The 12060-nt window shown below is 35.2% G+C and overlaps 2 protein-coding genes across 2 annotated transcripts; one reads left to right on the top strand and one right to left on the bottom strand.

The window, feature by feature from the left end:
* The first annotated feature begins 1214 nt into the window (after positions 1-1214).
* On the top strand, positions 1215-5181 carry LOC102599745 (importin subunit beta-1). Its single transcript, XM_006359487.2, has 3 exons — positions 1215-1457; positions 2190-4611; positions 4703-5181. Exons 2-3 carry the CDS (start codon positions 2195-2197, stop codon positions 4905-4907), a joined length of 2622 nt encoding a protein of 873 aa, XP_006359549.1. The 5' UTR covers positions 1215-1457; positions 2190-2194; the 3' UTR covers positions 4908-5181.
* Positions 5182-9631: 4450 nt separating this feature from the next.
* On the bottom strand, positions 9632-12060 carry LOC102605004 (lectin-domain containing receptor kinase VI.3-like). The gene has a single exon (XM_006359502.2). The coding sequence runs from the start codon at positions 11872-11874 to the stop codon at positions 9853-9855; it is 2022 nt and encodes a 673-aa protein (XP_006359564.1). The 5' UTR covers positions 11875-12060; the 3' UTR covers positions 9632-9852.

A 12060-nucleotide genomic window follows, 5' to 3' on the forward strand; every position in this document is an offset into this window, starting at 1 on the left:
TTAGGTAAGTGGCAAAATAAAAGTTGGCGAAAGTTAAAATCATTACTTTCATCATTAGATATTTACTTTAACAATTATCTATACATTATTTGTTTGAGATACACTTTATTTATCCGAGATACACACTATAAAATCATGACGATTTTTTCATGTATCTTTGCTAACTTATTATCTAAGATACATGTGCAACAAAATATTGATGCTACAAAAACCTTTATTACTCTTCAACATTAGATCTTTTTATTTTAACAATAATGTATACATTATCTGTCCGAGATACAGTTCATTTGTCCAAAATACACACTATAAAATTATGACAAATTTTCCATGTATCTGTGATAATTTATTATCTAAGATACATGCTCAACAAAATATTAATTCTACATAAATTGTTATTACTCGTCAACATTAGATCTTTTTATTTTAACAATGATGTATACATTATTTATCCGAGATACACTTCATTTGTTTGAGATACACACTATAAAATATCCATGCTACAAAAACCTTTATTACTCTTCAACATTAGATTTTTACTCTCTTAACAATGTCATATACAATGTTTTGTCCAAGATACACTTTATTTGTCAGAGATACACTAACTTAAGACACATTTTTTCATGCTTCTAAAATACACAAAAACATACACATCATGTATCCAACAAAATAACGAATTTCCCATTTGAAAAAAAAACTTTGAAAATTCAGGATTCAAAGGAATGAATCGACGAAGAAGACAAAGTTTACAATATTAGATATGTTAATCTATGTGATTTTTTTTTTCAAAAACCTGTAACAACTGATATGAATTGATCCACCAAATCCGTTTGTTTGTTAAATCCCCATACTTTAACTCTTTTAATCATGGAATTAAGTTACACCATTTAATTCAAATTAATTAAACAACGGATTTCTTCCCTTTAAGATAGATACACGTATCTAACCACTTTTGATTCATGTATCAAACTAAAAAATTAGTATATAAAGTAATTTAGAAATCTACCAAAATTTCAAATAATTATTGTCTAAAGTAATGGGATTTATGTTGTTTGCTCTTCCTAAAAAGTAAAGCCCAACTTTCTTTTTCCTCAGAAATGAAGCCCAACTCATGAGACTCATCAGTTGTACAACTCAACAATAACCCAGCCCATAAGTACGGCACGTGTGAGAATTTCAAAAAACACTAGGGTTACAGTTATCTTCAGTATTTGTAGGGTTTTTTCTAACTCTTCAAATATATAAACCTCCTCCATATCCCGCTTCTTCACACTATTCGAAAATACCCCCACCCCCCTCTCCATTTCCCCCAAATTCATCTTCACAAACAACAGTAAGGCTTTTTCTCAATCAAACTGTTTGATAGATTTTGTTCTCTGGAGCTAGGCAAAACCCTAGCTCGTGTTAAGAATCTCCAGAAGTTGAAATACTAGGTTAATCTTCTTTTTTTTAATTGAAAGGTAACGTCTTTTTTTTTCAACTTTTACTGATTTTGAAATTGTTTCTGGGTTTTGTTTTCTTTATGAGTTAGATCTATTTGATTTCAACGTTTTTAGGTTAGGTTTTTGTGTTTTTACAGTTGTGTATGCGTTTATGATTTTGTTTTTACTTGCTTTGTTTGGATTTGAAGTTGATTATATGTTGTGGATAGTATAAATGTAGTTAATTTTATATTAATTGATGTTAACTTGGAACATGAGATTTGTTTTTTGTTGATGAATTGAGCAAGGAGTTCTGTTCTTATGGCATTTTTAATTTATTGTTCGAGTTCGTGGAGAACTTTTGGTTGATTGATATAGACACCCAAACTTGTTATTTGTATTGACTACTACTAGTTGATTGATTGTTTTTTTTATTTATAAAAATTGGAAAAAAATAGAAGAAGCCCTAAAAATTTGGGTTTGGGTTTTTTTTTTTGAAGGTTACTGATGTTATCTTATTTTAAAACTTATAGAGATAAGACACTGTTGAATTGTTATTTTGTTGTTATCAAGCGCTTTTAACTGTTGTGATAATTTGTTTCCTTGTATATGAAATTGAATGAGTATTTTTAAAGTGTTGCTTGTTGCATTGACTGTGCTTCTATCACTAGAGGAGAGAGTCATGTAATTTTCTTTAAGGTGTGGCTTGATTACTTGATATCTTGTGAATTTTAGAAACTGCTACAGTACCTAATTTTGTTCAATTTGTAGGGAACATGGCTCTTGAGATCACTCAGTTTTTGTTGGCTGCACAATCAGCAGATGCCAAGATTCGGACTGAGTCAGAATCTAATCTAAGTCAGTTCCGAGAGCAAAACCTTCCGGGGTTTTTTCTTTCACTAGCTGTTGAACTCTCAAATGATGGAAAACCTACAGAATCTCGTAGACTAGCTGGTATTGTGCTTAAAAACTCACTGGATGCTAAAGAAACTGTCAGGAAACAACAGCTTGTTCAACAGTGGCTAGCAATTGATTCATCTTGTAAGTCCCAAATTAAAAGCTTGCTTTTGAGCTGTCTTGGATCATCTGTACGCGAGGCAAGTCACACCGCTTCCCAAGTGATTGCTAAAATATCTTCAATTGAAGTTCCTCAGAAACAATGGCCAGAGCTCATTGGTTCATTGCTTGTTAACATGACACAACAAGGAAGTCCTGCATCCGTGAAACAGGCAACCTTGGAAACACTTGGTTATGTGTGTGAGGAGATATCTCACCATGATCTTGTCCAAGATGAAGTAAACTCTGTTCTCACAGCTGTTGTGCAAGGTATGAATGTTGAGGAGGAAAGTGTTGAAGTCAGACTCGCTGCAACTCGAGCTTTGTATAATGCTCTGGATTTTGCTCAGACAAACTTTGACAATGAGATGGAGAGAAATTATATTATGAAGGTCATCTGTGAGGCAGCCACAGCAAAGGAGGGACAGTTAAGGCAGGCTGCTTTTGAGTGTCTTGTTTCTATTGCGTCAACGTATTACGAGTTGCTTGAACCTTACATGCAGACTCTCTTCCAGTTGACAGCTAAAGCAGTAAAAGAAGATGAGGAGGCTGTTTCCCTTCAAGCAATTGAATTCTGGAGTTCTATCTGTGATGAAGAGATAGAACTTCAAGATTATGAGGTCCCTGACAGTGGGGATTCCAGTGTGCAACATTCCCGTTTCATCGAGAAGGCCCTCGGAGTATTAGTTCCAATGCTGCTGGAAACTTTATTGAAACAGGATGAGGAACAGGATCAGGATGATGACATCTGGAATCTGGCTATGGCTGGTGGAACATGTCTTGGTCTTGTCGCCAGAACTGTCGGAGATGCTGTTGTTCCCCTTGTAATGCCTTTTGTGGAGGCGAACATAATGAAACCTGATTGGCGCTCACGTGAGGCTGCCATATATGCATTTGGCTCAATACTTGAAGGTCCAAGCATCGAGAAGCTATCTCCCATGGTCCATGCTGGATTAAAGCATCTGCTTGATGCGATGAAGGATAATAATGAGCACATTAGAGATACCACAGCATGGACTCTTAGCCGCATCTTTGAGTTGCTGCACACTCCAGCTTCTGGATTTTCAGTAATCACCCCAGCCAATCTCCAACAAATAGTGGAGGTGCTGTTGGAGAGTATAAAAGATGTTCCTCATGTTGCCGAAAAAGTTTGTGGGGCTATCTATTTTCTTTCTCAAGGATATGAGGATGCTGGGACAAGCTCGTCTCTGCTCACTCCATTTATAACTCAGATTATTAGTTCTCTTATTGCAACGGCTGATCGGACTGACAGTGGTTCTAAGCTCAGAACCACAGCATATGAAACCTTGAATGAAGTTGTTAGGTGCTCTAATCTTTCTGAAACATCTCAGATTATTAATCACCTTTGCCCTGTTATCATGGACAAGTTGGCACAAACTTTTGAGCTTCAGATTTTGTCCTCTGATGATAGAGAAAAACAGGGAGATCTACAGGCTTCTCTATGTGGTGTACTCCAGGTTATTATTCAGAAGCTAAGTAGTGCTGATGAAACCAAGGCTATAATACTCCAAGTTGCTGACCAGATCATGACATTGTTCCTGAAGGTTTTTGCCTGTCGTAGCTCAACTGTCCACGAAGAGGCCATGCTTGCTATTGGTGCTCTGGCCTATGCAACTGGATCAGATTTTTTGAAGTATATGCCAGAGTTTTACAAGTATATTGAGATGGGGCTGCAGAATTTTGAAGAATACCAGGTTTGTTCCATCTCAGTGGGGGTGGTTGGTGATATTTGCCGTGCATTGGATGACAAGATCTTGCCATACTGTGATGGGATCATGACTCTTCTTCTTAAAGATTTGTCTAGCGGTGAACTTAACAGATCTGTAAAACCTCCCATATTCTCCTGCTTTGGGGATATTGCGCTTGCTATTGGTGAACACTTTGAGAAGTACCTGCAGTATGCGTTACCTATGATGCAAAGTGCAGCTCAAATGTGTGCACAACTAGACAATAGTGATGATGAAATGCTAGAGTATGGCAACCAGCTCAGACGCAGTATTTTTGAAGCATACTCTGGACTTCTTCAAGGATTTAAGAGTACCAAGGCCAACTTGATGTTACCTCATGCTCCTCATCTCTTGCAGTTCATTGAACTGGTTGCCAAAGACAGCCCAAGGTATTGTTAACTGAATTTCATGGACATTTCAAATCTCTTATAATATTTGGACCTTCTGAGTTCTAAAATGTGTACTGTGGTTCTTTTGTAGAGATGAGAGTGTAACAAAAGCAGCAGTAGCTGTGTTGGGAGATCTAGCTGATGCTCTTGGTTCCAGTGCAAAGACCATATTCAAAGATCCTGCATTTCTCGAACAGCTGTTGGGTGAGTGTCTTCAATCCGATGATGAACAGCTGAAAGAAACAGCAACCTGGACACAAGGAATGATTGGGCGCGCCTTCTCTGTTTGTGGGTGAGCTGTATCTTAGAGTTGCTCTTTATCTAGGAATCTTGTTTTTTTTCCCACCATATTGCCGAGGCTGAAGTTGTCAGGTTACCAAGGTGGGGTTTATATAATCAACTAAGCTTGCATCTCTTGTGTTGGCTATGAAAGTTGAAATTCTTCCTTTTAAATTTTTGGTATGCAGACTTGTAGCTTCAAGTGTCAAGGTCACCTTGTCTTGGTAGCCTGCTGTTGTTATAACTTTGTCTAGTCTATAATATTACAAGTCAGCAGTTTTCTTTTGATCAGCTTCCAGTAACTCATCTTTCTGTGATTTCACAAATCTAAACAAAAAATTTATTATGGTAACCTTTCCCCTGTTACTATCTTTCTTACTCTCTGCTAGGGATGACAATGGGGTGGGTTGGAGTGGAGCAGGCTACAACCTTTGTGGGGTGGGGTGGGTATAATTTTTATATAAAATAAAAATCATGCGGGGTGGGTGAAAATCTTTGTGGGTTTATGCGGGTTTTCCCTGCAACCGCCTGCCCTGCCCCAATTGCCATCCCTACTCTCTGTTGAAGATCATTGCGAGTTTTCATTCTTTTAGATAATTTCTGAATTTTATATTTCTTAGTTGTACTAATTCAAATAGTAAGGTTCAGCTAATATGCTTAAATTTCTAAGAGAACAGGCAAATACCACCTAATCTAAAAAATTTAAAACCCCAGAAAAGGGTGTAATCTTTGTGTTAATGGAACTTTGGTTATAACAGATTGTATCATTCTATTTTTGCCTGTTTTTACAGCTTCTATAAGCATTCATTTGACCTCTTTTTTTTTGGTGGGGTGGGAAAAGTCTATGGATTTAATCATCTCTTGATTAATTAATATTGATAACCCTAGAAAAGGTACAATTTTTTTGAGTTAATGGAAGCATGATCGAGTTTAAATGATGAATCTCATGTTTATAAAGAAAATGGTGGGAATAGTTATGGTATTGATGTCGATAAGATAGGCTAAAGTGCTTGTTTGATCAAGTTTTTGCTGTTGTACTAAGGTATCTGAGAAAAAATGTGTAAGGTCTCTTGACTATTAATACCTTTTTCCTCATATATCCCACTTAGAAAAAACCTGATCAAACATGCTCCTTAGGTGTTCTTACCGCCATCAATAGCAAAACAACTCCTACCATTTCCTTTGTTAAACCTGAGACTCGTCATTTAAATTCGATCATTTTTTCATCAACTCAAACAAACTGTACCTTTTTTTGGGATTTTCAAGCACAACGGATTATTAATTAATCAAGAAATGACTAATGCATAGACCCCCCCAACAAAAAAGAAGAAGTCCAAATGAATACTTATAAAAGCTGTAAAAATACAAGAAAAATAGACATGATACAATCTATGTAACCAAAGTTCATTAACACAAAAATTACACCTATTCTCTTAGGTTTTCAAGTACAACATACATTAGTCAACAAATTATTTGGTGAATTGAGACTATTGATTTATATTACTAAGGGCTCAAAAGTCAAATATCAAAACCAAACTTAAAATATCCAATCCAGTCTGACATTATTTGGTTTTGAATTGTAGTTTCTTTAATTCGAATCCTAAGCCCCCCCTCCACCCACCCACACTTAATTAAGGGGTTAAAAATGCCTTTAACGTATCTCAAATGATTCAAAAATGTCCTCCTTCCATCTTTTGGTTTAAAAATGGAGTAAAATGCTCTCAATGTTTTTGTAAGGTTTAAATTTGTCCTTTTTTAACCGTCTGTTGACATGACAAATGTTGAGTCATTAAATGACTTCATCTTATTGGTCCACCTATTTTTTAAGGAAAAACTACCTAACTAGATATACATTCCTACTATATATACTAATATTACCTCTACTTTTAAACAATTACATATATTACCACTTTTAATATTTTATACCATATATTTTAAAAAATATAATTAGATACACAAATTCCTTGAAACTAGGATTACTTAATTATCTTAACATTTTAAAAATTAAAATTAATGGTCCAAATATATTTCTCTCTCATCAACCCCCCTCCCCCAACCTCCTCCGTAAATTGTCTATCCCCACCCCTCACCCCCACCAATGTATTATTTTAGTTGCAATATATATGTCATGTATATGGTCATACAATTCATCTTATGTATCTTAGTTTTTATTTCATATATTTAACATGTTTCATTCAATGTATCTATACATGGCAGTGATGCGTATCTGATATGATTATTTCATGTATCTAAGCATGTTGTTATATGTCTTTTATAGATGTTTAATATACATGTGTCTAATATGATAAATAGTGTATCTGAAACTATCAAAAATTATTTCTTCTTAGCAAAAAAACAATAAATTACAATGTATCTAACTTAAAATTCATATTAACTAGTTTAGAGAATTAACAGTGTATCTAACAGACCACATCAATTATATGAGCTACTACCCGTCTCATGTATATGAACAACAAAAATAGATGTGTATTTGATGTAACAAAATGTATCTAATTATAAATAAAATTTAGAAACGATAATCAATAACATATCTAACAAGGTAGATGGTGTATTTGAAATATTAAATAGTTATTTACTATCATGTATCTATTGGAATTGTGTGTCTATCTAATGTACTTAAACAAAATATATCACACGAAGCATTCATTAAGTTATAATGTATTTGAACAACATCTCAGATCAATCAATTCAGAGCATTTATATGAATGCTTAACATAGTGTTTATTCATTAAATTCAAAAATAGTTTACATCATGTATCTGAAGAAAAAAAGATGTACAAAGCAATGTAAATAGCTTACATCATGTATTTGAAGAAAAAAAGATATACAAAACAATGTTTCATACATAAACTAATTGTATCTAAGACTAATCAAAACTTGTATTACAGAGAAAAAAATATAAATCGAACATTAATTGATGTATCCGACTCAAAAGCTATTTCACCATAATGGATAAAATCCAAAATCATATTTACGTCTTTTTAATTTCATAAACTTCATTCTCATCTCATTTTGAATCTCAATTGGAGTCGAATTGTCTTCCACATTGTATCTGATCTCTAAAACATTGCGACTAATTTCATATCACACACTATATCTTGTCAGAAATACATTAGTACATAATTATAAGAGGTGAAACTAACAATCCTCTGTATAAAAACCATATCTTGTCTAGAGGTTCATTCTCCTCCCATAGAAACATGATTTGCAGAGAAGGTCGGGTAATTGGAATAGGTCAAAAACTGAAGTAGATTTTCCAAAATTCAGTCTCAAACATTGCGACTACAATCGATTTTTAGTTGCTTGAGGAATACCTTCAATGATATCATGGTAAGTAGCATTATCCTTGAAAAGTATTCCATCAGTTTTTATGGTGATATTGACCATTATGAAAAGAAAAAATAATCAAACGCAAGAAACAAAAGAAGAATTGTTGCCAAGAAGAAGTTTTCAATTAGAGAATTATTGTGATTTTAAGATTTGTTAGAATTGATATGTTAATGAATCTGTAAATCAATTAGAGTTGTTAATTAAGCCTAAATTACTTCTTTATTTAAGGAAATTAGTTACACACATTTAATCCAAAATATTAAAACATGTATCTCTTTAATTCAAACCGTCAGATACATGCATATGACGAGTAATGATACATGTATCCGACGGACAAAATATGGTATAGGATGTAATTATCAAAACTATCTTGAATCCTAGTAATTAGGTACTAAATTAGTGGGATTTATGTAGTTTGCTCTTTTTTTAAAATCCAGCCCAATGACCCGACCCATCTATGCTACAAAAACTCAAACCCACCCACAAACCCGTTTAGATATTAACCTAACATATCCTTGGAACTCCATTTTAGCATGATTCTCAGTTGACCCATCTGTTCGATTCTCCTTTTATGGCTGCTCGGTGATTCAGTTTTCTTCTTCTTGATATTTTCCGTATTGCGGCTGCGAACTAATACCCTTGAAAGATTTACTTATGCATAACTTTCCGGTTAATTGCTAGCTTTTTGAATGCACTATTCCTTAGAGTTATTGTATGAATTTTAATCCTAAGAATTAGTTGTCCAAGATGGTTGTAATCAATTTTCACCTTTGATGACATTACTCTATTCTTGTATATCGTACTTGCAATTGGAGAATCCTTATTAATATCATATTTTATTGTTTGGTTTTCCCAAAAATTTATTCGCAAAAGCTCATTAGCAGTATTCCAAAGATGAGCCCCAATTACCTACATGAAGAAATTGATTGTTCCAAACATTGTAGTTCTTCCATCTTTTTCTTGCTGCAATTAACTAGAGAATGGAGAACAGATGAATTGAAGGAGAAGAAAGAAGAGAACTAGAGTTAATGGGAACAAACGACCCAAAAACGATCAGCCTATTGGGTCAATTTTTTTTAAATGGATTTTTAGACTAAGTGGGTCATATATTTTGAAATGGGTAAAGAAAATCCATGTCACATTTGCCATGTCAGTCGGCTGTTAAAAAAAGGCATTTTTAAACCTTCAAAAACGTTGAGGGCATTTTTAAATCAAAAGGTGGAAGGAGAGCATTTTTGAACCATTTGAAATACGTTAAGGGCATTTTTAACCCTTTTCCCCTTAATTAAGCATATGGTGACAAGATAATATTTAAAAATAACATGATATTCAACTAAATTAGAATCTATATCTTTATGACATTCAAGAATTCCTGTAAAATAAGTTTGTACATAAACAAAAATATAGGATGTGATAAGTGATGTTGCAGACATAGAAGTGAGATTATGTTAACTTGTGAATGCTGAATGAGCCTAGAAATAAATGACCTATCTAAATTGCAGAATTATGAGGAAGAAAAACAGGATTTGGGTAAATAGAAGCTACTTAATCAATCCCAACAAAGTGGTTAAACAAAACAAAAGAAGAGTGTATGTCCTTTATACAGAGTTTTCATCTACCAGAATGGAGTGAACTAGATGATATCTGTCCGACGGATAGCGAACGACGTGATATATTGATTGTATCAGTAGAAAACACTTCCAAGAACTTGGCTGTGATTTCATCAACCCTATCAGATCCAACACAGCTCAACTGCTGCTCAAAAACTGGAAGTGATTCATCTCCAGTGAGATACTTCATTATTTGTCTCATTGTTGGCCTAGCTTCTGGTCTTGGGTGTGAACAAACAAGCCCAAGTCTCAAAATCATTTGAACCTCTTTATCTACATAGACTGAATTCAACCTTTGATCAACTGCATCAAGAACATTACCTAGTTGTAAACATTCTATCACCCAATCAGCTAGTACTAAAGCTCCTTTCCCTGGTTCATAGACAATAGGAGGTCTTCCACTAGCTACTTCAAGAAGTAGTACACCATATGCATACACATCCGTGCTCGTTGAGGCCTTCCCTGTCCGTGTCAATTCTGGTGCAATGTACCCTATTGTGCCAACAACATTTGTTGTGTGTGAATTCTTGCCATGGTCGTATAATCTTGCTAGCCCAAAATCCCCTAATCGACCATTCATTTCACCATCAATTAGGACGTTACTGCTCTTCACATCGCGATGTATTACCACTTGTTCCCATTCTTCATGCAAGTAAAGAAGCCCTGCAGCAATCCCTTTGATGATGTTAAATCTCTGTTCCCATGTTAGAACAATGTCCCTTTTCTGCCTGTAAAGTAATGAATCAAGACTTCCATTTGGGACAAAGTCATACACTAGGAGAAGATCATTCTTGTTCTTGCACCAGCCTTGTAGGTTGATCAAGTGTTTGTGCCTTAACCTGCCTAAGCTTTCGATCTCCGCTGCAAATTCTCTCATTCCTTGAAGAGAATTGCTCGATATCTTCTTTACTGCAACCTCGGCTCCATTAGTAGGCAAAACACCCTTGTAAACAGCACCAAATCCTCCAACTCCAATTAGTTCACTTTCCTTGAATCCCTTAGTTGCCTTGTAAAGATCTCTAAATCGGAACCTGTGAGGACAATCCAGCTCCCAGTCCTCTAGAACTTCATGCTGCCTCATCCTTCTATAGATATAAAATGCCCCAAGGAGCAGGATAACGACGGAGCAGAATGTTCCTATCAAGGCCCTTTTGAGATGGGAATTCTTGGAGGGTCTTACCACTTCAGGTGGGGCAACAGGTAGGTTATCAAGATCTAAAGGATCAGCAGCTCCATTCAACCGAAAACTCCAACCCAAGATGTAATGAGAGCTCGCTTTATCTCCCGTGGCTGCTGAGAAACCAGCATACATAGTTTGGTTCAACACAGGAGATAAATCTACGACCTCACTGATCAGAGGTCGAATTGGCTTTGGAACTGTTCTGGGAGATATAGTTACATTTACCACTTTGCTCATTCCATCATAATCGATCCAAGCCTGAATTGATTCTCCGTTTTGTAGATGTACCTCCTCTGTTCTAGAAGTACCATTAACATAGTAATTGGCTGGTTGTGACGCGATAGATATCATGCTATTGATGTTAATCCCAATGTGATTTCCATCTGTATCCACACCTTCATCATGACCATCCACAGTGTCGAATTCAACCATAAAGATGTGGTTAGTATCCTTTCTATTGTTCGTGTTGTTGAGGACTCCAAGAAAGTGATCACCCTGAGCACCTGGAAAACCCGGGGATGGAGATAAGGTGAAAGCAAAGCCAAAGCCACCAGAGGTTTTCTCAAGAGGGACAATGGCGAAGACAAAGTATGTACTAAATGAAGTAACATTTTTAGTACTGGAGTTGAAAATTGGTACAGGATTGGGGTGGAACGCATGACCTATAACATTTTGTGATCTATTAGTGAGCTTAAGTGCACCACTTGGATTGATTATTGCAACTCCATCTCTAATGATATTTGAGTTATTGAATCCATTGTAAGCAAAATCAAAAGATTGAGCTCTCACAAGAATAGGGAAAAAGATCAATGCAAGAATAACTAGGCTATAGGGATTGTCCATGGAGTTGTTGGAAGTACAAATTGTTAAGTTTTTTTGTGCAATATTTATATTCAATTCAAAGAGACATTAGAACATACTTTATATGGAAATGAGGTTGTATTTTCAAAGTCAATGCTTCCTCATTAATTCATGGAGACTTTGAAACAGGCAAAAAAAAATGGGAATTGGAAGTTTGAGTGTCCAAAG

This window comes from Solanum tuberosum, unplaced genomic scaffold (genome assembly GCF_000226075.1).
Source record: "Solanum tuberosum cultivar DM 1-3 516 R44 unplaced genomic scaffold, SolTub_3.0 scf00293, whole genome shotgun sequence".
Classification (NCBI taxonomy): domain Eukaryota; kingdom Viridiplantae; phylum Streptophyta; class Magnoliopsida; order Solanales; family Solanaceae; genus Solanum; species Solanum tuberosum.